The sequence below is a fragment of the Lepidochelys kempii genome, chromosome 4 (genome assembly GCF_965140285.1).
Source record: "Lepidochelys kempii isolate rLepKem1 chromosome 4, rLepKem1.hap1, whole genome shotgun sequence".
NCBI classification, from domain to species: Eukaryota; Metazoa; Chordata; order Testudines; family Cheloniidae; genus Lepidochelys; species Lepidochelys kempii.
The window spans coordinates 134,592,023-134,619,931 of NC_136383.1; the positions used below are offsets into that span (position 1 = coordinate 134,592,023).

A 27,909-nucleotide genomic window follows, 5' to 3' on the forward strand; every position below is an offset into this window, starting at 1 on the left:
CTGCAACACTGCACAGGCAGGTCCCTTTCTCCAGGAGCTAGGGTTCTCCAGCTGCAGTGGTCAGTTTCCTCTGTTGCACAAAGGCCTCTAGGGGTGGGGCAGGCAAGGAAGGGGTCAGTCGGGGGGGAGCACAGGGGTGCCCAGTGGTTGTGGTGAACAGAGGGAGCACAGAGCCCCCAGGGATGTGGGTGGGTGGGTGGGTGGGTGTGAGAGAGAGAGAGAGAGAGAGAGAGAATCTCCAGGAGAAGGGAGAGATGAGGGCACAGGGTTGTGCCCTGAGAGAGGGAGCAAGCAGTCAGTATGGGAGGAGCAGCTGAGGGAGAACAGTCACTGGGACAAGGATCATGATGGAGGTGGAGCTGAAGAAGAGTGTGGGGCTAAGTGCAGCTAAGTGGGTCTTGGGGTCTGTTTGCCCCCAGAGAAGCAGGGAGCACCCTCACTTCTCCCTGGGAAGAGACTGGGGACAGATCCCACTCAGCTAATGCATTCTCTCAACTGACTAATCTGCTCTCTGCCTTCCTTCCCATCTCTCCTTTTTTTAGGGTAACTTATACCTTGATCCTGCAGTGAGGATCCACGGGTTTGCAGGGGACTGCCCACCTAGAGTTCATGCCTTCATCAGATCGATAACGTGTGTGCAGCACTTCATGTAAAGTGTGCTAGCATGCTTTGTGGGCATCATCTTTTGCAGGAAGAACGGAGAATTTTCAGTACAGTTTTGTTCGATCGTGATTACAATGAGCAATTTAAAACAACATTCTACTTTAATGTCGTTTTGCTGTTTGGTCTTCTGTAATGTAATTTAAATGAAAATCCAGGATTATAACTGAAATTCAGGGTATTGGTTACCAAGTATTTGTAAGTTAATTTTCATGTGTTTAGGTTTAGGAAATGCTGAATAGTTATTGTGACTTTTCTGTTATGTAGTTTAAATGAATTATTACTCAGAGTTCTGTATTAATATGCCTAGTACGGAATCTATTTGTCAAAACATATTTCCTGAAATCTTTTTTTTTTTTGGGCTGTATAGTTACAGACATATTTGCTGATAGCTATTTTGGAACAAAATTACCAAAATTGAAACTGGTGTGATTATACTGTGTTACGTGCAGAATTTTTAATTTTTTGGTGCATAATTCCCGTAGGAGTAATATTAGCAAAACCCTCCAATAGCCACTTGTTCCAAACATAGCCAGGCTATGCAGGTGACAACGGGTATTGAGTAATTTTCCTGAATGCCTTTTCTCAGCAGATACCTGTAAACTGCAGCCCCATGGATTTACATATCTGAATTTCAATTTTTAAAGTCTGTATAGACTGCAGAGTAGGTTACTGTGATCACCCCTTGAAAATATAAGGCTCTGGGGAGAATGTTCCTTTGTATCAACTTGTTTTTTTCCTTCACTTTTAGACTGAGCTCTGAAAAGAAACTCAAAAGGCGAGATCATTCGGAAGACTCACAAAGAGACCAATTACAAGGCAGAAAAAAGTAACTGACTTTAACCATAATTTTATTAAGGCGTAAATGTCTATCAGCCAGACGGGAGCCGGTCCTGTCACATGACAAACAGAGTGACATTGTGTGTAATGCAATGGCTTCTCTACAGTTCGTATGAGCAGAATGAGATCATCATCAGAGTTACTTACGCACTAATTCCAGCTCCTCTTTCCACTACTTACTGGTCTTCAGAACAGGGGACCTGTGTGCTCTTAGCCCAGCTGGGAAATTGCAGGGAGTGGGGGCAGGAAAGGGGAGAAGTCAGGTAGCTTGCACGAATTCAATCACAAGGACTTCACGTGGCCCAGGACTGAATGGCTACTTGTCAAATATTGAAATGGTTTTAAGTGACAGGGAAGCTAAACTCACACTTCAAAAGGCACCTATGCTAACCACTGAGCCGGTGGAATGGTGAAGTGATGGTGCGTGATTGGATGGATGTCAGTTTCATATAAATACATTTTCCTTGTTAAAGAAGCGTATGGCTTTATTATCCTTGTAACGCTTTGCTCTGGGGCGATGCTCTCACCTCCCCGCTACTTTGTAAGCATAAGAAGACAAAGTCCTCTTCAGAATTATGTGCACTCATCTGGCAAGCTCTTTAAAGGACCACGCCCTTGTACTATTCAATACAGGCAAGTAGAACAGCAGCGGCTCCAGCTCTCCCTGGGGCCTTTCAGCCAGCCATTTCAATAGCAGCACGCAAGAAGTTAAAAGTGGACCCTCAGCACGTCATGAGCGGAGACTGACCTTTTACAATTCATGCACAGTATCGTTAAGGACTTCTGCTTTTCAGCTAAGCAAGGACGACACAGGAGGTGGCCGCAGGGAAGCTGGTAAACGGGCTCCATTTTGAAATAAGAAGAAAATGTTCTATTGCAGGAAGCGCATCCTTGAACCGGCCGGCTACTGTGCTCTGGAAAGTTGAAAGAAGAAAGTTTTGTCAATGTTAATGCAAGTCAGTTGATCCTACAGCAACCGTGGCAACATGGTACCTATTCCACACCTGAAACTCTGGCACAAGATGTTAGATGGAGGCTATCACCCCGATTCTGAGGTGAGGTGCACCTACAAGCAGCTAGAGCTGCAAGCGCTCACACTATCTTGGGAATGGGCCCTGTTTTCCTTATAACAAGCTACCATGTCAAAACTCCAAGGATATTCCTCTTGCTTCCTAGCATTTCTGCTTGGGAAGACTAGATCAAGGTGAAGTTTGGTACCACCAAAATTTTATTGAGGACGAAAGCTAGCAAAAGAATTCTTGCTTTTGTCTAGGCTAAAAATCACCCCTTTTCAAACACTGGCATTTGAGTACTGAACTTGGTCTCTGTCAGACATCTGCACGGGTATCATACTCCACTGTATGAAGAACTTAACGTATTTCCTTAAATACCACTTTGCTTTTTGTGCCCATAATGCCTAGAGCGGGCTATTCAGATTCCATCTCAATGGTGATAGCTCAACAATAGAACACACTGCTAGTGAAAGCAGCTCAGAAACCTGCATACACTATGGGAACTGCACGTGGTCCCCCGTCTCCTCCGATGGCACGAGTTAGTGTCTAGCATCTGATTTCTGACACATAAAATGGGCAACAGCTTCACGCAGCGGATGAGGAAGGATGGTCTAGTGGTCAGAGCGCTGCCCTGAGATTCAGGTTCAATTCTCTGCTCTGGCACAGACTTCCTGTGTGACCTTGGGCAGACCACATAGTCTCTCTGTGCCTCGGTTCCCCATCTGTATAATGGGGATAACAGTACAGCTGTGCTTTGCCAGGGGGTTGGGAGAACAAAGCATTAAAGACTGGGAGGTACTCAGATGGTTATTGCTAAGTAAGGCTTCTTAGGAGACACTTTGGGTAGATTTACGAACTACTCTATGTCAAAAGAAGGGAAAAAATGCACAATCCAACCTGTGGGAGTCCTTATTAAATTATATTAATACAAAATCTACAGCCTACCATTGCGCTTCTGAATGCCAAAAGTGAAACCAATCGGTTTGCTGCTTACCAGCTGGGGCATTTGCATTCCACGAACTGCTGCAGCCCCCCTCGCTATGCGGCTGCTGCTGGCCTTTTACCAACCTAGCTGTAAATGATGGCCTAGAGCTGAGTGCAGAGGTCAAGGCAATGTCCAAGCTTTCGGACAGCTTCTGTTCATGAGAGACTGGACCTGCAGAGAAAGGCATGAGATCTAGAAATAGCCAGGTTTTGCGGGGGGAGGCATCAAGGGACAAAATAAAAGCTGCTTCGCTACTAAACACATTCTTAATTTTGAAGGGATGGTCTGAACATAAGACAAAAGCCTTTTTATTTCTCTTCAAAACAGTGTCTTAGGGCTGAGTTAACACACGACAGGCCAGCGTGTGAATCTACAGCGCAGCCGCGCACTAATATCCCGTGTGGTCACCGCTATGGCCCAGTGAAAGGCCCGGACTGAGACACGCAAAAGGACTTTTCAACTCTCATTTTACTTTTTCCCATGTCATGCGGTGGGGTGGGTATGCAGCCAGGAGAGCTCAGTTCTGACTCTGCCACTGATTCACTGTGATGGACTGGCCCCATCACTCTAACTCTTCGTGCCTCGGCTTCCCCACCTGTGAAGTTGGGATACTGATACCTTGCCCAGCTGGGTAAAGTGCTTTGAGATCTAGGGAAGACAAGCCCAATAGACATGCTACGATTTATTTACTTTTATTGCTTGGGACTTACAAAGAGGACTAAGGGAGTTAGGTGCCTGAATGCCATTGAAGTTTAGGCCCCGATCTTACAAATGCTTATGTGTCTGCTTAAAGCCTGCACTTCAGTGACATTCAAACACCTAATTCCTTTGGGCCCTTTTGAAAATCCCAATCACCCTTTCTTTACTTCTGCATTTCACTCAGCTTGGCCAGCTGACGCTAGACTGTTCAGTTTCACTTTCCGGTCTGTAGGCACTAGCTCAGCGCCATGCGTTTGGTTTCTAACGCTGATGGGGCATGTTTAAACCAAAAAGGAAATGCTGTTTGGGAGACTGGGAGAGTTCAGATCTGAACAGTGCGGCTTCAGCCCACCTTTGACATTTTCATGTACCTACTGTGGACGAACGTTCTCCGTGCCACCTTCAGCCCAAATCCTATTTGGTTTACATTACGCCTTTGCAGAATGTATTCAAGAAAATTCAACTCAGCTCTTCAGGGAGACAATCCTTCTGTGTTCAACACACTCATGTGCTGTGTGTGGGCCACATTCCCTAAACTTCACTGCTTCCGTGGCTCTCCACTTCTCTTCAAATTACCCATGCCCACATAGTCTCTTCTTCCTTGGTTATTCAACTTCATTTACCTCTCTTTATCTGTGATGTTATTAAATAATATAGTAACTATAATTATGCCACACAACTGATAAGAAAGATGCAGAGCAAAATGGAAACGCATGCATATAAAGGGCTGTGTGTGTTCTGGAGTAAAGCCAGAGTTCAATACATTCTAGGTATTTCTGCACAAATGAGGAAGGAAATAAATATGCCAAGAAAAATGCTTTACATGACCGAACATGCCTGGAGACAGCAGGCCTATCATCCCCCTTGTGCTAAGCTGATCGTTATAGGACAGAGACTGAACGCGCTACTTGTTAAGAGAATGAAAAAGCAGGAGCAGTAGGTCCCATTCTGGAGGAGCAGATGCATTTGTCTTGTGCTTTAACCACAAAGCCATCCTTCCTCTCCAACCAGTGTAACTGGCTCAGCAGTCAAAAAGCTTGAGTGTGCCGTCAATCCACGATTGCTATCCAGCACCCCACGCCCAACTTTACAGTGACGGGGAGCCCGAGAGGCTGCCTACATTACAGCAAGTGCAACCCAGCCAGAGAACCCACTTACAACATGGCTATCTCCTGGCTTGGTTGACAATGACAGCTTGTAGCACAGAAGGGACCTAAACGGCGTGTTAAAGCCTTGGATGATCAGTGGGACTGCTCACCGACCCAGGGGTGCAAAACTGGGCCCATAGTTGGTGACATGACAGTTGGCAAATGATTCACGATGACGAGCTCATGCCCAATGGCTCTGCTCACAGACATTTTTCTAACAGAGCGTGAAAGCGGCTAATACTGAGGGGGGCGATACCAGTGTCAAACGGCCCTCCCCCGCCCTCCCGGGACACTTGCTACAGCCCATTTTTAGCAACTGTAAAGGCTTCTCCTTTGGAAATGTCCTCTCTGGCTTAATCACCCACAGTCCATGGGTAGAACCTTCCCCTCCAGCCTTTCAAGCGCTGTCCCTTGGCCTCTAGAACTTCACTCCGATTGGACACACACACACTTGCTCTTTCTGCTATCCATTGGTTTTAAGGCTTTACGCTCCCTTGGCAGGGATATCCATCAACACAAGCATTTAGTGTTACTGACTGGGATGTGACAAGTGCTTCTCGAGCTGTGCTGTGTTAAGTAAATGCCACTTGGGGGAGAACGGTTAGGAATGTAAGCAGCAGAAGGGTCAGTAGAGCACATTTGTGATTGCCGTGACCTGTGTGAGCAGCCCACACATGATTCTACAAACCAGTTCATTCGGCGCAGGGAAGATATTTGAGAGTTTTCCCCCATTATGGGGATGATGGGCCAGCACGCTGCATGCCTGGGTTAGTAAAATCCCCATGATAATTTTTTTGCACAGGCTGCAAGAGATGATTTTCCAGCAGAGCAAAATTTGTCAATGAACTGAAAATGATAGGGACAAAGGAAATAAAAGACTAACGGAAAAATTAAGTGATCTGAACCAATTATGGGCAAATAAAATGGTGTAGATTGACACAGGCAGAACAATGAGGTCATGGACTGAAAAAACAAAACAAGTAAAATCTGGCTATGAAAGAAAGAATGTGCTGGGTAGAGGAAAGGGGAAAGTCCGACATGAATGACACGCTAAAACCATTTCCATAATGTTTGGCAGGAGCAAAAGACAACAGCCTCAAAAAGCGCCCCTAGGTTTTGGTGTGAGAATCTGCAGGAGATGCGAGGATTAAGTGAAACCACATTTGGGATGGCGTGTGGGACTCTGGTCCTGGGAGATCAGCAAGGTGAAGAAACAGTGAGAATTAGGGAGGCGAGTACCTGTCGAGCAGTCCATTTGGGCCAAAGGCGAGTCACTCTCCGTTTTCATTTTTTTAGCACCGCTCTCGGAGGTAGACATGGCTAGTAAGTTTGTGGTAGAAAAATAAGAGGGTTCTACGTGGTTGCTGTCATCAGGGCTTTGCTCCATACAGTCCATTTTCCTTTTCAGAGAAGATATGGTTAGGGAAGAAGGTGTGACCATCCCTAAAACCTGAGCCCTCCCGAGGAGGTTGGTGCCCGGGATGCTGTGCTGTAATAGGAAGTGGTCTATCCTCGCCTTTAGAGAGGGGTGAGGGAGGGGCTGGGAGTGTTGGCTAAAGGCAACCCCAGTGAAAGGATCGCTGGGCACCCGACCCCAGGAAGCCTCACTCCGGTTGCATTTCTCCAGAGTGCTCTGGTCGATCACCTTGCCAGATGGCAGCAGCATTGGGAAGGGCATTATCTCCAGAGTGATGGGGTCCAAGAACTCTTCAGGGATATCCTGAACAACATCGACTAGCTTCTGGAGACTCTGCTGTTCGCAGTCAGAGTTGCTTAAGGGCACACACTCGCTTTCCATTGGGAACATGAAACCGGCACTCTGGATGCCCAAGCCCTGAGCCAGGCACGCAGAGGCCACTTGGAACACGCTGTCCATCACTTCCTGCGGGCACGACTTAGCTGGCTGTCCCCAAACCTCCAGTCTTTTAATGCAAGGGAGGCCACCTCCCGCTACGTGGGAGATGCAAATTTTTAAGTGCGATACATTGCTCAGTGAGGCAGGGCCTTTATTCCATAGGTCTTGAGATGCAGAACCAGGGTAGAAGACAGCGTCCATCTGATGGAAAGGAGGCCTTGGCTTGAAACCCCTATGGCTGAACGTCACTTTGCTTTGATTTTTTAGAATGGCTTTACCCACTAGTGTGAAAACGTCTTTGTCCGACACAGGCTGACCAGCCAGACCTGAGAACTGAGATTCGGGGCTGTTCCAAGAGCTTTTGTTCAATGAGGTAGACGTGTAAATGTCCAGCCCCGTGAAATTCTGATACCCGCCCGATGAGATGTCTATGTTAATCCTGCAGAGTTCTATGTTGAAGGGAAAGGAGAGAGTAACATGGACTGGGGGCTTGATGAAATATTCACTGCGAAAGCCCCGGTTTCTCTTTGCAAGGTCTTCAGAGATGAGGTTTTCAACTTCATAACCATCAGCAGAAATCTGTGTTTAAAGAGAAATGAGAGGATACTGGGCTTGATTTGACCCAAAAGAGGAAAGTGAGTTTGCAACCACTTTTACAGTATTTTTGAGGCATTAAATGATCAACTGCAAATAACAAAACTTAAAGGATGAACTGTGCGCTCTTGATTGTCTTCCCCAGGGCATGTGTGTTCCTGAGTTGTTAGTCTAGGGATGCTGGGCTCTGCAAACCCATTTGGTACAGTAGTGTTGCTCAAGACGTTAGAAGCATTCACCAATTATGACAGTGCAGCTTTAAGGAAATGAGAATTTAATTGAAAACATTTATTGTAAAGGATTTTGCCATAAATTCATTCTAGACTAAAATATGGAGGAGAGGCTAAATTCAGCACTGATGTAAGAGCAGGCAACTCCACTCACTTAATTGCAGTCACCTTGCTTGTACAGACCAGCAATGTAATCAACCCCATCTAGGAAGGGTTTTAAATACTGTGTACATAAATGCTGCATTTTTCACAAGACAAAACCCAGGTTCTCTGTTGTTTCTGAGATGCAGTTTGGGGGGCCTTGCCATTCAAAATAGGCTTTGAATTAAGAACTAGGTAATCTCTAAGGCAGAGAGAAAAAGGTATCTGTCTATATTAAAATGTTGACTATGTAAGCACTTGAATAATGATAACATTACCTACCACCTTTCATCTGAAGATCTCAGAACTAATTAACCCTCAGAACTCCCCTATGAGGTGTAACAGTGTTATAACACCAATTTTACATAGAGGTTAACTGAAGCAGAGAAAGGATAAGGGCCAAATTTTTCAGAGTGACCTCCTAACTGGGGGCCCAACCTGAAATACCTTGGCACTGATTTTTAGCAGTGATGAGCACCCACAACTCCAAACGAAGTCAACAGGAGTTGCAGGTACCCAATATCCCAAATTACCAGATGCAGAAAAAGAACCCATGAGTCCTAACTCACCATTATACCACACTGCCCCAATTCTTTGCAATAAGAGTGGTTAGCTTTGAAGATGAGTCTTGAAGACTTGAGGGGCTTTCACAAAAAAATGTTATAAATTAAAAATAAATTGTCAACACCCGCCCCCAAGCAATTCCACCCAGTTTTGCAAAATTAAAAAATCCTGTTGTTTTCGCTGTAACCTACCTGGCCATGGCCCTTTAAGTGTGATGCCACAAGAGCATCTCTCTGCACATTACACGGAGATAATTCCAACAGACACTGCTCAGGTGTTTTCTGGGGGATTTCACCACAGAGCCTGGTGAGTAAAATTGGTTGCTTTTTCTTAGAAAGATTTGCATGAGCATCTGAGAATACTCTTGAGCAAACATTATCTCAGACACAAATGGTGTAATGAGTGAGCACTCCTTTGTCTACTCTGTCCAGCAGAGACAAGGACTGCTTATTCTCTCCACCTAACCAAGGGATACCAGAGCCGACCCTCTATGCCTTAAGCCGCAGAAAACACAATGCTTTTTTATTTTTACCTTGTTGCAGTGAATTCTTGGCTTGAACTGTGGGAGGCAGATGTTTATTACCATCTTTGCAGTTTGAGGACTCAACTTCCAAGCATCAGAGTCAGCTAGTAAAACTAAAGGCAAAAGCAAAACATAAATGTTAGTTTATAGGAAAATAGGAGACTCTTGTGTAAACGGTTCCTGAGTCACAGGTGAATCACAAGTCTGACTGCTTACAAAATGCAGTTCAGATTCAAGTGGGTGAGGCTTTTAGCAACTCATGAGAAACCCAAGTGAGCGTGTCATAGGTGATTCTGGGTTAAGATGCAAGATCAAGTTAAAATCATTTACGATTCAAAGGAGAAAAATGTCTGAGAAGGAAGCCTAGGGAATGAATGTTTTTATGAAAATTCTAATTTGTATATAAACCAGTGATTAGATGCAAGACTTATCAAAGGGGAGTGTGCTCTAGAGAGGAAGGGTTTGGTAGGGACTTAGTCCCTGCCCTGCCATCCATTCAACCTGAAGGAGTTTTTCAAAAGATGCCTAACTCTCAGCAGCCTAATTCCCCTTTGTGTCTTTGCAAATCTTCCCCGCTAAGACCTTGGTCAAATCACTTAACCACTCTGTGCCATAGCTTACACTATGCTCCTAGACGGCTAGGGCACTGATCTAGGAGTCAGAAGGCCTATTCTCGTCTCTGCCATCAACTTGCTGCGTGACCTTGAGCAAATCATTTTACATCTCTGTCCTTGTTTCCTCTTCCATCCTGTGCCTGTCTTGTCTATTTAGGTTGTAAGCAAGCAAGCCGGGGGGCAGAAACTGTCTGGTAGTAAAAGGTCTAGCACAATAGGATGTGAGATCTCAACCAAGGAATCTAGCTATTACTGTAATGTAAATAAGTAACAATGCACAGTGGTTGCAAGGATAAATGTTTCTAAATGCTCTGAAATCCTCAGATGAAAGTTACTCTTGAATGCAAAATTAATAACCATTACCTAATAGCTGCTCTCTGTTATCCAACAGATCACTTGGTGCTTTAGGAAAGGAGTACTTGTGGCACCTTAGACACTAACAAATTTATTTGAGCATAAGCTTTCATGACCTACAGCCCACCTCATCGGATGCATCGAGCTGTAGCTCACGGAAGCTTATGCTCAAATAAATGGGTTAGTCTCTAAGGTGCCACAAGTCCTCCTTTTCTTTTTGCGGATACAGACTAACACGGTTGCTACTCTGAAACCTGTCTTGGTGTTTTAGGGAGATCAACAAAATTCTGAGCACTGATCAAGTCAACTCTTTCAAACATGTTCAGAAAAGGAAGCCAGGAGAACACACAACCTTTTGCATTCAAAGAACTAAACAAACTGGTTAGACACGATTCTTTTTAAAAGTAAGAATTTTAACCTCTTAATGTGGGTGTAAACCTCATTGCTTGGAGCAATCTTATAATCACATACTTGCAAATTCTATCAAGAAAAGGGAGCCCTTTAAATGATTTCCAGTTGAGGGTATTTGTTCAGCCTAACTGGATTTTTGCAAGCGCTTTTAGGTGTACAATGGGATTATAAAATGAACTGAAATCAGGTCAGTGTGTAATGCTTCTTATACCTGTCTAGTAAACGTACAAGCATAACACAGCCTGAACACTGATTAAGTGCAGATGTCAGAATACAGATAAATGGTGACATTGGCTCTAAAGTCCAAATTCAACGTAAAAAAATCTCAAGTCATCCATGAAAGAGTAAGTTTGAAGCTTATGTTACAAATGCCTGTCTGATAGTTTTTGGTGGATCAGGCTGTGTTTGTTAAAAGGAGACCAGTGTGCTCACATACAATAAATGTCAATTTCACGTAAGATAAACAGAGAGGCATTTTCAAGTCTCTATTTAGGTTAAAAAGTGCAAGGTCTGCAATCTATAGCAGTGCCAGGCTTAATGCTGGAAATACCATCTCTCGAAAAGTAGAACTCTGTGTACATCTGTCCATTCTTGATCATGAAAGATCCTATGGAACTTTTGGCCCACCCCGTTCAGCAACCCATCGCTGGCAGGGACTAGCACTACATAATTGAGAGGAAGGCACAAGTCATTCCATAGTGCAGAATTACGTGATAGCCTGCTCATAAGGGAAGTTTCTTCCTAACCCCAGGCACTTTCCTGCTAGCTTCCATCCTAGGTTTAAATCCATTCAAAATATGTTTTAGCCCAGTGGTTTTCCAATTTTTTTTCCTGGGGCCCAATTGAAGAAAATTGTTGATGCCCACGACCCAACGGAGCTCGGGCTCAGGGGTTTGGGGTGTGGGAGGGGCTCAGGGCTGGGGCTGAGGGTTGGGGTGAGGGCTGCAGCTGGGAATGATGGGTTCAGGGTGTGGGAGGGGTCTCTGGGTGGGGGCAGAGGGTTGTGGTGCAGGAGGGGGTCAGGGCTCTGGGCTGGAAGTGCAGGCTCTGGGGTGGGGCCAGGGATGAGGGGTTTGGGGTGCAGGAAGGGGTTCCAGCTTGGGGGGGGGAAGGGAGCTCAGGGCTGGAGATTAGGGCATGGGGTTGGTGCACGGACTTACCTCTGGCGGCTCCCAGTCAGCAGTGCAACCAGGGTGTAGAGGCAGGCTTCCCGCCTGTCCTGGCGCTGTGGACCGCACTGCACCCCAGAAGCAGCCAGCAGCAGGTCCGGCTCCTAGGCGGAGGTATGCAAGCGGCTCTGCGTGGCTCTCGCCCACAAGCACTGTCCCGTCCCGCCCCCAGCTCCCGTTGGCCGAGTGCAGAGCCCGTGCTCGGGGAGCCCGGTGGCTCCCCCCGCCGAGAAGCTGCACCCGCTGCTGGCTGCTTCCGGGGCACAGCACGGTGTCAGAGCAGGTAGGCACTAGCCTGCCTTAGCTGGGCAGCACCACCGACGGGACTTTTAACACCCTAGTCGGCGGTGCTGCCCAGAGTGACCTAGTATGGGGTGGCGACCCGAACTTTGAAAAACGCTGTTTTAGCCTGTCCATTGACAACACCCCTAGTACAGTGTAAGTGCATAGGCTTTTTTTGAATTCTACTAAGCTTTTAGCCACATGGACAGAATGTTGTACAACTTACGTAGGTGACCACAGAATACCTGTTTCCACTGGAGTGATTTCTGACTGAGGAACAAAGTGCACTTCATAGTAATTTTGAAAAGGGGGCGTGGCACCCAAAAGTGCACAGCTCACAGCAACAGACACGTGTGAGATGTCGCTTAATCTTCTCTTCCCTTATTGAGAGGTATAAGGAATATTCTGGTTGAGCGGCAATCCACTGTGAGTGACTGGATAGAGCTGTGTGCGTTTTGGTCAATGGGCAGCTCCTATTCCGCTCAGTTTAAGGACTGATTTTCTTTGAGCTGAAACACGAGAGATTTAAAATAAATGGTGCTACTATTTGAGATAAATGTTATTCAGCTCAATAGGGTATCAATAAGCTTCTCAGGCCTGTTGGCAGGTGCTGCATCTTCTGTATGCAAAGGTGAACTATACCTCCACTGAGGAGTGGGAAAAATTAAAACAGAAGTAGGATGAGGGGGGGAACCACACCCCCACCAATCCTTTCAAACCCCAAAGTAGTGATAGGTGGGGCTGGTAATATCACTTGCTGTTAAGGCTGCCCATCATTTTGTGTCATAAGATCTTTTTCTCAGTTGCTTATAACTTTGTCCAACTTTAATCATTTGGTTTTCCATACTGGGTGTCTGTTTCAGGCTTGAATATTGTGTTTTAAATTTCAGCTGCAACAGTTCAGCTGTTTCTGAGAGCAAGGCTGGGAAAACCTACGATTTGCACATGTTAATAGCTATGTTTTCTTTGAAAAGCTCTAGTGCCCCCATGCTTTGGAGCCAGGGACTCGAAGTTTGGCAGGGGAGTGGCCTTTGGGCCAGGGATGTGCTTTTTGCTGTTCTTGTGAAAATCTGCCCAAATGTAGCCAAATTAAAGCCTTTCAAAAAAACTTAAGTTCACACATGCTCAATATAGACTCTATTTTAGCAGCTAAATTCCACAAAGATTCCATCCACACTGGGCGTGCTCCAGCATAGAGATGGACAGGACTTTCCCTGCTACTGCAACTCTGGGCTGCTGTGGACTATGCTGGATCCAAGCACCTGAACTGAGAGCAGGAAGACTGTCTCTCCTGTGCTCTCAGGGCTCTCTCTGTTGGGCCCAGGGAACCTGACGAAGGAGGTTACTTGATTCAAATGCAGAGGGGACAAGAGTGAGTAGACTGCAGCAAGGAGCATGTTGGGATGTGGTGGGAGGAGAAGGCTTGGATTGGAGACTGGCAATGGGGTGGGGGGAGGGAAGACTGGAATTAAAGCTAGGCAAAGAAACTGGGAGAGAAACTGAATGTGTGTGTGTGTGTGGCAGTGGGGGTCATGATAAGGAGCTAGTAGGTGGGGGGAGACTGGGATTGGATGAGGAGGTGGGAGGAGACAGGGACTAGCTGGACAAGAGAGAGGCTGAGAACCAGTGGGGTTGAGTGGAGGGGAGACAGATCTGATGAGGAGTCACATAAGAACTGGGTTTGGCTGCACAAAAAATCTAGGACAAAGAGACAAGTGAACACTGAGATTGGAATGAGGCCATGGAGGGAAATTGGAACAGGGATCCGGTGGGGACGGGGAACATGGGCAGCATGAGGGACAGAAAATAATCAAATGAGGAGCCTGGTGTGGGGGGAGAACTGGGAATGGCTGAGCAAGGAGACTGGGAGGAAGAGTCCAGAGAGGTGAGACTAGGGACTTGCTGGGCCTGAGGAGTGGAGACTGGGACTAGCTGGGTAATGACATTGGGACATGGTAAGGTTGGAGGGGATGGTGCAGAAAGGATTGCACTTTGGGGGGAGGGAATGGGTTGCACAGGCCACCATAATTCTGACATTTGTTTGTGTGTGTAATATCACAGTAGGATCTACTGCCTCTACTCTACTGAAATATATCTAAGATTATATAATATTGCAGGATTATCCTGCTGAAGCCTAGAATGTCTGATGAGTCAGTGTGAAATGATGGAATCCTCTACAACCATAGCTGAGAGCTCTTTTTGTTCAGAATATCACCAGTTTCAATCATTCAATCATCATGTGAAAGAAAGAGTAGAATCAAATGAAGTAAAAACCTTAAATGAACCAAAGTATACCACAGAATCTCTATGGATAGTAATTCCAAGCTCTAACAAGAAGAATATAGCAGTAGGGATATATTACTGATCATCTGACCAGGATGGTGACAGAGACTGTGAAATGCTCAGGGAGGTTAGAGAGGCTATCAAAATAAAGAACTTAATAATAAAGGGGAATATCAACTATCCCCATATTGACTGGGTACGTCACCTCAGGACGGGATTCAGAGATAAAGTTTCTTGACACCTTAAATGCCGGCTTCTTGAAGCAGCTAGTCCTGGAACCCACAAGAGTAGAGGCAATTCTTGATTTAGTCCTAAGTGGAGCATAGGATCTGGTCCACGAGGTGAATATAGCTGGACCATATAGCTGGTAATAGTGACCATAAGATAAGTAAATTTCACATCCCTGTGGTGGGGAAAACACCACAGAAGCCCCACACCGTAGCATTTAATTTCAGAAAAGGGGACTACACAAAAATGAGGAAGTTAGTTAAACAAAAATTAAAAGGTACAGCACCAGAAGTGAAATCCCTGCAAGCTGCATGGAAACTTTTTAAAGACACCATAATAGAGGCTCAACTTAAATGTATACCCCAAATTAAAAAACATAGTAAGAGAACCAAAAAAGTGCCACCATGGCTAAACAAGAAAGTAAAAGAAGTGAGAGGCAAAAAGGCATCCTTTAAAAAGTGAAAGCTAAATTCTAGTGAGGAAAATAGAAAAGAGCATAAACTCTGGCAAATGAAGTGTAAAAATATAATTAGGAAGAATTTGAAGAACAGCTAGTCAGAGACTCAAAAAGTAATAACAAAAAATGTTTAAGTACATCAGAAGCAAGAAGCCTGCTAAACAACCAGTGGGACCAATGGACGATCAAGCTGCTAAAGGAGCACTCAAGGACAATAAGGCCACTGCAGAGAAGCTAAATGAATTCTTTGCATCGGTCTTCATGGCTGAGGATGTGAGAGAGATTCCCAAACCCGAGCCACTCTTTTTAGGTGACAAATCTTAGGAACTGTCCCAGATTGAGGTGTCGTTAGAGGAGATTTTGGAACAAATTGATAAACTAAACAGTAATAAGTCACCAGGACCAGATGGTATTCATCCAAGAGTTCTGAAGGAATTCAAATGGGAAATTGCAGACCTACTAACGGTAGTCTGTAACCTATCATTTAAATCAGCTTCCGTATCAAATGAGTGGAGGATAGCTAATGTGATGCCAATTTTTAAAAAGGGCTCCAGGGGTGATCCTGGCAATTACAGATTGGTAAGTCTGACTTCAGTACCAGGCAAACTGATTGAAACTATAGTATAGAACAAAATTGTCAGACACATAGATGAACTTAATTTGTTGGGGAAGTGTCAACATGGTTTTAGTAAAGGGAAATCATGCCTCACCAATCTATTAGAATTCTTTGAGGGGGTCAACAAGCATGTGGACAAGGGGAATCCAGTAGATATAACGTACTTAGATTTTCAGAAAGTCTTTGACAAGGTCCCTCACCAAAGGCTCTTAAGAAAAGTAAGCAGCCATGGGATAAGAGGGAAGGTCCTCTTATGGATTGGTAACTGGTTAAAAGATCGGAAACGAAGGGTAGGAATAAATGGTCAGTTTTCAGAATGGAGAGAGGTAAATTGTATTTAACATATTCATAAATGATCTGGAAAAAGGGGTAAACGGTGAGGTGGCAAAATTTGCACGATACAAAACTACTCAAGATAGTTAAGTCCCAGGCAGACTGAGAAGAGCTACAAAAGGATCTCTCAAAATAAGGTCACTGGGCAACAATATGGCAGATGAAATTAAGTGTTGATAAATGCAAAGTAATGCACATTGGAAAACATAATTCCAACTACACATATAAAATGATGGAGTCTAAACTGGCTGTTACCACTCAAGAAAGAGATCTTGGAGTCATTGTGGATAGTTCTCTGGGGGAAAAAAAGTAAAAAAAGTTAACAGAATATTGGCAATCATTAAGAAAGGGATAGATAATAAGATAGAAAATATCATATTTCCTCTATATAAATCCATGGTACGCCCACATCTTGAATACTGCGTGCAGATGTGGTCACCCCATCTCAAAAAAGATATATTGGAATTGGAAAAGGTTCAGAAAAGGCCAAAACAAATGATTAGGGGTATGGAACAGCTGCTATATAAGGAGAGATTAATAAGACTGACTTTTCAGCTTGGAAAAAAGACAACTAAGTGGGGAGATGATAGAGGTCTATAATATCATGACTGGTGTGGAGAAAGTAAATAAGGAAGTGTTATTTACTCCTCATAACACAAAAGCTAAGGGTCACCAAATGAAATTAATAGGCAGCAGATTTAAAAAAAAAAAAAAAAAAAGTATTTTTTCACACAACGCACAGTCAACCTGTGGAACTTCTTGCTAGAGGATATTGTGAAGGCCAAGACTTTAACAGGGTTCAAAAAAGAACTAGATAAGTTCATGGAGGATAGGTCCATCAATGGGTATTAGCCAGGATGGACAGGGATGGTGTCCCTAGCCTGTTTGCCAGAAGCTGGGAATGGGTGACAGGGGACGGATTTGATTACCTGTTCTATTCATTCTTCTGGGGGCACCTGGCATTGGCTACTGTCGAAAGACAGGATACTGGGCTAGATGGATCTTGGTCTGACCCAGTGTGGCCTTATGTTCTTATCGCTGGGATTTATGGTCTGCTGCCATCCAATTTTTAAGTTCTCAGCCTTTTTGACTTTATGAATTACACCTGTTTGGTGTACAGCTACAGTAAGGCACATATCTATGCTATATCAAGAGTCCTAGACCACTGGGATGTCAAAGGTACTTTAGCTAATTACCACCTTTACAGGACAGCTACTTTGCAAGCAACAGTTCATTGGTTGCAGGAGACAGACTGAAGAGATGGTGGATTGCTTGGTCCAACTACCACAGCTGAGCACCCAAACTGCCACCCATGCAAATCTCCCAGCACAATGCCCCAGTCATCACAACCACCCACTCAATTCAACTGGCATGCACAGAAGCCCCAAACACACACAGACACTCACCTCAGCACACATTCGCCACCTGCACAAATTCCTACATCTTCCACGATGGTCACTCGGAGGCCTAGAATGTCTGCTGAGTCAGCGGGAAGACATGGAAACAGCAATAAGGATGGCTGAAAGCTCATTTTGTGTAGCATGTTGCAAGGTTCAATCATACCTGGGCCCCGTGAGAACCAGATGGAATGCTGGAGACCAAAGGTTCAGTGGTGGCTGGACCGCGACAGCTCATGACAAGAAGCGGGACTAGCAAAGAAGTGGTTGTGCTTCCAGCCAGAGGCCAATTCTGGGCACAAAATTTGGGGCACGCGTACAAAGGGCAACACTGCATCACAGCACGTGGAAATAAGAGCCCCCATATTTACTCACATAACTTTACCAATTACACACAAGTGACAGCACAGGGTTTCTGCTGCTCGCATGGTTTATTAGTATGGGATCCGAAATATAACATGGTATAAGAGGAAGATGATCATTTACATACTGCTCCAAAATGTACTAGGACCTTTACAGAGCAAAGACCTATTCCCTGCCCCCAAAGTTTTTACTATCTAATTTTAGATGTGACACAAATAAGTATATCAACTAAGGGGACGACGACGACTAAAACCATCTTTTAATCTACAGAATAGACATGCTAGACAGCAGCAGTACAAGCTCCTGCCACACTGCCTGGTCTCTGTGATTCAACCCTGACTTGCTGGAACCACTTAAGATGGATAGTTGGATTTCTAGGCCGTTCAGCCTTTACCTGGGAGAGTCAGACTGCCATCAACAGGGCTAATTAGTACCAATGTAACTGGGGGTTGTGTAAGGTGAATGCCTCTCCACTGAGAGTGACCCAAGACCTATGTTCCCTCTAAGGCTTTGTGTGTGTGCACACATGCACGAGAAACCAATGGCCAACAGAGCGCAGTCCCTCCCCACACCCATCCCCCTCCTCTCCAGCACTCATGCGGTCAACCCAACCCCATACCACTTACCAGCTCCCTCACTTTCGCTGTGAGCCCAAGAAAGGGGAAGCCCTGGAATCCTTCCCATACATCCGCAAACTAGAAGCACTGGAAGGAGCCAGGGCACAGGGAAGCCTATTTCCCCGACACCCAGACCAGTGGCTCTAGGTGTGGTAGGTACCTATGGGCAAGAGGTGTCCGTAGCAGACGGCATATGCACAATTTAGAATTCACTGATTCTTCTCCAGGCGTCCTGACTGCATTGATACATCATCCTGAAGGAGGGGCTGGTTTTCACACACTGAGCAACCAAACCCACCGGCTCTCGCTTGAAGGGAAAAGTCTTATGTTGTGGATAAAAGAGTATGTTACCAGAGATTTTATTTGTAATGGAATCATTCTGGGATCTCCTTACAAAGCTGAACAAGCTTGGGATTTACAGCTGTAAGTGAGGCAGCAGGATGAACCTGCTAACGTGGTTGTCAAGTCTCTGCCTGCATGCTCTGCCTGCAAAACAGCAACCAAAGCTTAAAGTAAGTTACTCTAAGAGAGGGGCCATTTTAAACAGTGATGAGAAACAACAGACAGGAGCATTTGTATGGCTATTTCACTCTCTATAGCCAGGCAGATTCCCCTACAGAACTTGATTCAAGCATTAATTTGTCAAACAGCTTTTTGCTGACACTGTGATTCTTAAAGAACCGAGTCAAACACTTTGTGGTGCAGATAGCTCAGCTTCTCTGAATGGGTCCGTCTGAGCAAAGGAAACCATTCCCAAAAGGGCAGCTCGACTACCACATATCCCATTTTCTGTAGCTGCCTTCTTTTCAAGCTGTGCAGTCCCAACAACTGTTTAGAACCATAGCAATACTGGTTCCTGTTTGACACCTGAATGGCTAGCTTCACACCTCCAGGATGCGGCCTTAGCTGGGAGGGACAATTTTTAGGAGAGGTCTTTGATTTGGTCAAAGCATTCAAAATGGTGTCAGTCAGAGGAACCTCATATGAAAATGCAGAATGATTCCGAATGGGTGGAGCCTGCTTCTGTTCTACTGCCTCCTTCTGGCTACAAGTCTCTGTCCGAGTTTTATTACCCCCAAGTGACTTGCCACTAGGCTTCCCCTTCAGCAGCTGATTCATTAAGTTATCTGTGAGACTGACTCCAATGTCTTGCAGTTCTCCTTTAGCTCTTGTGGCAGCTTCTAAGTTAAAAGGTAATGGCTTTCGGTCTGTGCCCAAGTGGACCTCCACATCATCTGATCTAGTGTGAGGCAAAATCATGTGGTTTTTGACATACTGGGGTCCACCTAACATTACCTCAAGTAGAGAGACAGCTTCTGTCACTTCCGGCTTTACGCAGATTTCCTTCTTCGCAAAATTCCACAGCATCTCAGTAACCTCTTGCCGAAACTGTGGAGTAAGGCGATTACCTTTGTAATCTGGGCACTCGATCTCTACACTGCCATCAAGAGTGAACAGGTCCTTTCTAAGCTCAAATTTACTCTCCCTGGCTAACTGAATAAACTCAGCACTCAGAGCGTAATCTATCAGGTCATCTAGGAAGTGCCCAGAAAATGCCAGAGCCAACAAACAGGTGAGGAGATGTTCTGGGAACTTCTCAAATTCATGCAGCTTTCTGTGCATCTGGTCTATGAGGCTGGAGTAAAACCTCTCTGCATTAGGCGGCTCATAATTCAGGTATCCGAATGACCACAAGAATTTAGCAATATCTTTGCTACGGCAATACATCACCCTGGAAGGCAACAAAGAGGCTACTGCATTCATAATCCCTTCATCAAGGTAATGCAAGGCTGAACAAGCAAGAGTTATGTGCATGACACCCTGTATGCCTATAGTACCAATCCGAGGAGGAACGACTTTCCCAAGTTGCTTCAAGAATTCTAAATGATCGACATGAGTATAGCGGAACATCTTAAGTACATTCACTAAAGCATAATTGCTCATGTCTGCCATCTGGCCTGACACCTTGTCTCCAATTTTTCTCATGACATGCTCAGAAAAGGTACTGTTGGACTTGAAGAACCCTAAGGAAATGGTGCCCACTTCCTCCAAGTTGAAGGAATCCAAATACTTCAACACTAAAGTCTCCAACTTCTGCATTAAATCTTGGGGCACCCTCCGGCCTTCACCGATGATATAAATCAGCTGAACCAGCTGAGGCAAGGTGAGGTCTTTCCAGTGCAAGTTAACATAGCTGAAGGAGATCTGTAAATAGCGAGGCACGCTGCGTCCCAAGCAGCGCCACAGGTCAGCCACCAGCAGTAGCTGATCCAGGCTCATGTCCCAGACCCTACGGCAAAATTCAGTCTCATACACTTTCAGCATGGAGTGGGTTGGTGGAATGGCTAAACGGATAAAGGCCTTTAAAATGTCAGTGAGTTCTGAGATGCTAAACAGCTGGATCTTTTCAACTCCGTAACGACACAGCATCATAAACTTAGTATTGGATCTCACCATCACATGCTGCTGCACTGGCGAACAGCTCAGCTTGCAAAAGTATTCCACAATGGTTCCTGGGATCAGGCCATTCTTAAGTACAGTTACTTTATGTAATATCAAGTCACCTTCTTCTAGAGGAAGGACCTGCAAGGTCTCAGACTTGTCATAACTTAGAGATCGGTATTCGGGTCTGTGCTGCTGAAACATTCTGGGATCTTCCTTAGTGTCATAGGCCTCCACATCAGCATCTAGCAATTTGTCTTCCTTGGGCTCCAGTGTGGCTGGAGGCTCTGAGCTGGCCTGTGTGGAAAGAGTTTTATGGAACTCCAGATCCAGCAAGGTGTGTTTTGTGCTTGATAGACTTCGAGAACAGCTGATGCTGTACTTATTCTGAAACTGCTTAGCACTGATGGTGGAGAATTCATTTACAAATGGCCCTTCACTATCTTCAGAGTTTCTAGCAGCATTCTGATGGGATGCGGTTTTGGTTCCTGTGTAGGCTGATGGATTATAAAGTACTCTGTACTCCAGAGGGTTCAGCAATCTGATAGAAGCCACAGCTTTCGCATCGGTGTTGCTCACTTCAGGGCTCTCATCCTCCTTTTGTTTTCTACTAGGAACTCTCTTCTTGGCCCCGCACTTGGTTGTAGTTGAAAATGCAACCATGCTGCGAACTCCGCCTGGAAATCTTCGGCATGTTATCATTGTAGCCATGGATCACAACTTACTGGGCTCAGAATTGTCTCCGGGTACTGAAAAAAGGGCAGATGAAGAATGAGTGGCTTCCATCTATCATGATGCATTTTTAAAAAACATAACCTTTAACACTATAGTAAGTAAGATGGTGAGAGAGACTTGGTTTCTCACATGGTTCAGAAAGAATTACTGAGTATCAGGTGTTTTCCTGCAAGTCAGCAGCTGAGTGTACTGTCCAAAACTATCACACGCAAAATCTACCCAAGATCAACGACCCCAGTTATTTTGCACAATGGAAGACCTGCCGCATTATAGAATTGATAGGACTGGCAACGCAACTGTTACAAGACTTATAAAATGGCTCTCAGGTTAGGGAAAACATTTCTGTATCTTCAGTTTGTGAAAGGACCTAAGGTACTTTTAACTCATTTTTAAAACTGATTTCAAGCTGACAGCATCCCTTTGACATTTTTATAACTCTATCGTCAAAGCTCTAATAATTTCATTAGATTGTGTTTCAAATGACTCAATTCTATTAAGAAGCACCAACCAGAACCCCAGTAGTTCTCAAAATGAGGCCCAAGGATAAGCATTGCTCCACAGATGGAAGTATTCTGAGACTATGTAATGTAAGGTTGGGGTATTGGGATGGGAGGTGGATACAGGAGTGGGTCTCTCTCTTACGAAGTGGTACACAGAATGAAAGCTGGAGTGGAACTACCCTGCCAGAAGGATTGGCACCCTACCGCCAAACCAAAAGTAAATGACTGTTGTGAGTGACTGTTAACACTGGGAGGGAAGAAAAGCAGCCCTAGAATGAAGGGAGGGCAATGAAAAGCACGAGAGAAACCCTCCAAAGTCACAAGCTGCTGTTACACTATCACACACTGAAAATCAGTACTTAGAAGAACTGTAAAGATACCAAAGAGAGTTCCATTCTTTAGGCCTGGGGAAGTTTTCTGCAGGTTTAGATGACGTAATGCTTCAAATGCTAGTCACCACCAGGGGCCTTGGCTATGAGTGCTCTCACCACTGCTACTGCAGATGGAAGGCAACGATGGGAAAACTGCCAAAACAAAAATCTAGTGTAGCCATCCTGGGTAAGCAGCCAATTTAGCCTCTTTAGGATGAGTCAGGTGGTGATTAGTTACAGCACCAGGTCACTGCTATGTGTAATATATACTTCCCCCGCCTTGTGTGGCTCACGCTGAGGAGGTATTAGACAGCCATCTTCTAGCATTTTCAACTTCCTTAAAAGCTCACTCTCTCTCTTTCATTACTTAGAAGAAAAATGTGTTGGAACTCCAGGATGCCAAATAATTAGGGAAGCCAAAACTCGCCGAAGACACAACAACAGCAACATGTATTAGCTTCTGTGCTCCTCTGCACAAAGGCCTCCGACCACAGGGAGGGTAAGCTGTTATGGATGCCTTTATGACTCTGCATACAAATAGAGCTTCCTGACTGAGGACAAGCACGTCAAACCCATGACAAGAAGAAGAAGAAGAAAAGCCTAGTAAATGCTTAGCTGAGTTTTATGCAGAATTCCCCAGCGTAGCAGCAATAAAGAACAGACCAGTAGTGCCCTCTCACAATGCTTCATTTATTCTACTTTTATCATTTATCCTACTTTTCTTAGCCATGTTGCACAGGGTGCCTCACTCACGCTTTCTGTCCCAGGAAGAATGGCAACTTGGAGGTGGCAGGAGGAGGTATAGGAGAGTGAGAAAAGGTGAAAAAAAAACTTGGGTGAAGAGATCGAGACCACAGGAGAAAGCAAAAGAAGAAGGGAAATGATTATCATACAAGAAATCAAAGCAGGCAAAAAAAAGATTCAAGAGAAAGAATTAAGGAAAAGATTGCTAGAAAAGAGGACAATTTATTTTTAAAAAAAATATATTGAACGGTAGATAAAACTCATTTGCAGCTATTCCTGTCCAATACCTTATCTGTGTCTAAACTGCATTGGTTAGGGCAATAACGGTGTCTTTGTCCATGTCAGCACAGCACAAAGTTAGATGTCAGTGCTGAACCCAACACCAACCTTCTCATAGCAATTCTTGCCTTTGGTAGCCCAAGAGCAGATCGGTGCTATGCAGGAGATCAGACACGAGAGCACAATGGTTCCTTCAGCTATGAATCATGGCAACGCACTGTGCTTGGGCCTTAGGATGAAATGTTGCTTTCTGCAGCATTAGCCAATGTGTGAGAATGCCACCCAATCCCTGTAATCTATCAGATGCTCTGATAAAACAAACCAAACAACCCCCACCCACCTCCCAGTACACGTACAATAAAAATAAAGCAAATAACCATTACATATTGGCACAATGCAGGCCCCAGCAAATCCACTGTCAAAAGTGAGTAGGACTCTTCTCTCTGGCTTTCCCTATCAATGCCTGCAGAACCCAAGATTTTGTTTAAAAACAAGAACATTTTTAGCTCTTAGGGTTGTCAGGGCAACCTTGAGTTGACCGTAACTGACACAGAGCCATCCTCCCAGGTCTCCAGATAGATAGCCTGGAACGGTAGAAATATGATCTGTGTAAGGCCCAAAATCTGGCCCCAGGGCATAGCCTGAGTAGTTAGCATGTACACTGGGAAGCACCTTCTCAGCGGAGGCCCACCCATCTCTGAAACCACCTCCTCTTCCAGCACTCTGCTGGAGCTTGAATTAGGTGAGCTTTGTGTCCCAAAATAAGCTAGTCATTGACTGTCAGACCACTTTAAATGTAGGACACGCAGGTTTCTTTGCAGTCTATTTTTTGGTCTATTCTGTGTGCTCTATATTAATGATTCCACTAATAGAACGCACACATTCACTGATGCAAGGGGTGCTATCTTTTAAAAATAAATTAATCTACTTTGCTCTTCTATCCAAGGATCTCAAAGCACTTTGCTACTGGTAGTGAACTAACCTTAGAAACTTTCCTATGAGATAGTTATCCTCATTTTACCCAGAGGAAAGTGAGTCACAGAACCAGTCAGTATGTGCCCATGGTCACAGAGCTCACCAGAATCATGCTGAGAATCCTGTTAGAATAGTTTGGTATGAAGCTTTGTAAAACAAATCAGAAGTGCTTTGGGAGGTACTATGTAGAACTAAGAGTTTATTCATCAGTCCCTTGATTTCAAATCCATGGAACTAGCCCTCCAGAGAGCCAAAAGAAGAACATGGAGAAGAGAAGGAAAGAGGAAGGAGAGGGACAGAGGACAAGAAATGCCAAGTCTTGAGGGAAAGACACTTTAGAGCCTTTCTTGCTCATCACTCAACCTATGTTACTCCCATCTTCAAATCCCAACTACATGCTAGATGAACTTTCAAGCTAGAGGTGTCCTTCATTTCCTCCTCCTCCTCCAAATGTATTTTCTTTTATAGGTCCCTCTGCCCACCACCAGGGATACATGCCAGCCTCAATGCCCCCTTTATTCCTTTGTGCTGCTCACACCTTTGTACACTTTCCTGTGCTCCTCTCCATGTGTAAACAGCCGGCCAACATCCCCTCTTCTCTCCATTCAAATCCCTCCTGGAAACTCACTTCTGCTGTGTCACGTATGAGAAGCAAGTTAAAGAGCAAACATAACTGGACCCCTCAAGCTGCATGCATGTATGTCTTATGGAAGTCCCAAGAGACGACATTGTCTATCTTATCCTTCCTCAGCCCCTTCCTTCTGACCCTCATTTTGTGGGTCATGCCTAATACAGGCTCCAATCCTGGAAGTGGAGCTGGATGGGTGAACCCTTGTGGAGCAGGGTGACAATGGTTCCAACTGTGCTGATTAAGTTGCAGAACAGGAGCCTCAGACTAGATGTTCTACGGGACAGTAACTGTACCTTTCTGGGAGTCCGAAGCATCTAATGCACTTTTGGAAACTCAAAAATTACAAATGTACGCTTGATAACTAACATTAAGAAATCTTTGTATCATTCCCGCTTGGAGTACATTTCCCATCACAGTCTCACTGCTATGTATCAGATAAGTTATGTATTATACCAGTGCCCGCGGGACCATCCTGCCCAGCCCTTGAGCTCCCAGCCGGGGAGGCTAGCCCCCAGCCCCTCCTCCACTGTCCCCCCTCCCCTGCAGCGCCGCCGCACGGGCAGTGGGGCTGTGAGCTCCTGCTGCTCTGAGCGGCATGGTATGGGGGCAGCAGTGATGGGGGTTGGGTAGGGTGTCCTGGGGGGCAGTCAGGAGACAGGGAGCGGTTGGATGGGGCAGAGGTTCTGGGGTGGTCGGGGGGGTTGGATAGGTTGTGGGAGTCCCGGGGGGCCTGTCGGGGGGTGGTGGATAGGGGTCGGGGGGCAGTCGGATAGGGGGTGGGATCCCGGGGCAGGGCGGTTTGGGGCGGGGGGTCCAAGGAGGGGACGGTCAGGGGACAAGGAGCAGGGCGGGGTTGGATGGGTCGGGGGTTCTGAGGGGGGCAGTCAGGGGGAGGGGGTGGATAGGGAGCAGGTGCCAGGCTGTTCGGGGGGCACAGCCTTCCTCACCCGGCCCTCCATACAGTTTGGCACCCCAGTGTGGCCCTCGGGCCAAAAAGTTTGCCCACCCCTGTATTATACACTATGCTAGCCCCATAAATTAAAAACGGAAGGGAAGATATTATCTCCCAACAAATACTAGGACATTTGGACCCGTGTGTTAAAGTTCGGTGTGAAATTGCACATTTTATATGGGATTCAGGTTCGGTTAAGAGTAGGGTGACCAGATGTCCCGTTTCCAGGGGCTTTTTCTTACATATTACCTATTCTTGCCTCTTACCCCCCACCCCCTGCCCTGTTTTTTCACAGCTGCTGCCTGGGCCCCCCCGCTAAGAGCAGGGCTGGCGCCCGCAAAGCGCCTTAAGGACAGAGGAAAGGCTGGGCGGGGGGGGCTTCGTGCGCGTGCACCGCCCGGCAAGGGCAGCTGGACGTGCACACGCACGGGCCCCACGCGCGCGGCGGCGGCGGCGGCGGCACCTGCGCAATGGGGGTGTGCGCGCGCGCCAGGCACGCCCGCCCGCCCCGGCCCAGTGCACGCGCAGCACACGGGGAGCAGCAGCAGCAGCGCCGCACACGCGCCGGGCGCCCGTGCAGGAGGCAGGGCGCGCCCCGCCCGCACCGTGCGCGCGCTGGCTGGAGGCGTGCGTCTGCCCGCGCACGCGGGGGCCCGACAAGGGCCCGGCGGTGACAGGGGCACGCGGCGGTGGGTATCGGGGCCTGTCCCCCGGGGCCGGGTTCTCTGCCCGCACTCACCGGGGCCGCGCCGCTCGCTGTCTCCGTTGCCGGGTCTCGCCCGCCTGCCTGGAATCACCCTGCCCCGTCGCCGCCGAACGCTTCCGGTCACCTGACCCGCACGCACTTCCGCCGCGACGGGAGGCGAGTGGGGCCAGGCCGCGCCCGTCATGGGGAGCGCGGTGCCTGCGGCGTCGGCGTGGGCCCGGCAGAGGGCGCTCGCTCTCCGCCCGCCCGGCTCGGCCCCGCCCCGCCCTGCCCCGCCCGCGGCCTGCGCTTGTGCCCGGCCCCTGGGCAAAGGCCGCGCCGCGCGCCTGGCTGGGGGCATCAGCGCCAACGGGGGTCACGCCCCTGCCACCTGTTGTCATGACAACGCCAACGGGGGTCACGCCCCCGCCACCTGTTGTCATGACAACGCCACGCCATTGCCACGCTTTGTCATGCCTCAGCCATGTGGGGACGGGGTAACACCGGGGGTGGCACCATGTGGCGCGACGGACACTTGACAAAATAACTTTACTTAGTGATGGGCATGGGGGGGTGAGGGTGGGGGGTATGTCATTCAGTCATTCCCTTTTTTGAAAAATTACCACGGACCTCAGCATTTTTTACCATGGACCCTTGTGTCCGTGTACGGACACGCTGACCCCTGGGTAACACCAGCGTCAGCCCAACACCACGCGGTGTCATGCCCCCTCTGCCCCCCACCTGGGCTAACACTGGCATCACGCCGGTGCCACATGGTGTCACACCCCTGCTACCTGGGGTCACGCCGGCGTCACGCCGGTGCCACATGGTGTCACACCCCTGGAACCTGGGGTCACGCCGGCGTCACGCCGGTGCCACATGGTGTCACACCTCTGGAACCTGGGGTCACGCCGGCGTCACGCCGGTGCCACATGGTGTCACACCTCTGGAACCTGGGGTCACGCCGGCGTCACGCCGGTGCCACATGGTGTCACACCTCTGGAACCTGGGGTCACGCCGGCGTCACGCCGGTGCCACATGGTGTCACACCCCTGCTACCTGGGGTCACGCCGGCGTCACGCCGGTGCCACATGGTGTCACACCCCTGGAACCTGGGGTCACGCCGGTGTCACGCCGGTGCCACATGGTGTCACACCCCTGCTACCTGGGGTCACGCCGGCGTCACGCCGGTGCCACATGGTGTCACACCCCTGGAACC

General features: G+C 46.9%; 2 protein-coding genes across 3 annotated transcripts; both read right to left on the minus strand.

Moving 5' to 3' along the window:
• Positions 1–1,494: 1,494 nt before the first annotated feature.
• Positions 1,495–26,823, minus strand: UBOX5 (U-box domain containing 5). Of its 2 annotated transcripts, XM_073342950.2 has the most exons (5): positions 26,745–26,823; positions 9,262–9,365; positions 6,585–7,779; positions 3,508–3,669; positions 1,495–2,414 (listed from the first exon to the last, which is right to left on the minus strand). In XM_073342950.2, the coding sequence occupies exons 2-5, from the start codon at positions 9,313–9,315 to the stop codon at positions 2,209–2,211; spliced, it is 1,617 nt and encodes a 538-aa protein (XP_073199051.1). In that variant the 5' UTR covers positions 9,316–9,365; positions 26,745–26,823; the 3' UTR covers positions 1,495–2,208. The 2 variants fall into 2 exon arrangements, with proteins under 2 accessions (XP_073199051.1, XP_073199054.1); XM_073342953.1 differs by lacking the exon at positions 3,508–3,669.
• FASTKD5 (FAST kinase domains 5) lies at positions 17,809–26,829 on the minus strand. Its single transcript, XM_073342949.1, has 2 exons — positions 26,745–26,829; positions 17,809–21,567 (listed from the first exon to the last, which is right to left on the minus strand). The coding sequence occupies exon 2, from the start codon at positions 21,527–21,529 to the stop codon at positions 19,049–19,051; it is 2,481 nt and encodes an 826-aa protein (XP_073199050.1). The 5' UTR covers positions 21,530–21,567; positions 26,745–26,829; the 3' UTR covers positions 17,809–19,048.
• Positions 26,830–27,909: the final 1,080 nt, after the last annotated feature.

Bases quoted from the DNA above. Each gene is read 5' to 3' on its own strand.
- FASTKD5 (XM_073342949.1), bottom strand. From the start codon at position 21,529: ATGGCTACAATGATAACATGCCGAAGATTTCCAGGCGGAGTTCGCAGC.
- UBOX5 (XM_073342950.2), bottom strand. From the start codon at position 9,315: ATGGTAATAAACATCTGCCTCCCACAGTTCAAGCCAAGAATTCACTGC. The intron at 3,670-6,584 runs GTACTCGCCTCC...CTTTCTCTGCAG, and splicing joins CCAAATGGACTGCTCGACAG to GTCCAGTCTCTCATGAACAG. The intron at 2,415-3,507 runs GTAAGCAGCAAA...TCAACTTTCCAG, and splicing joins GAATGCAAATGCCCCAGCTG to AGCACAGTAGCCGGCCGGTT.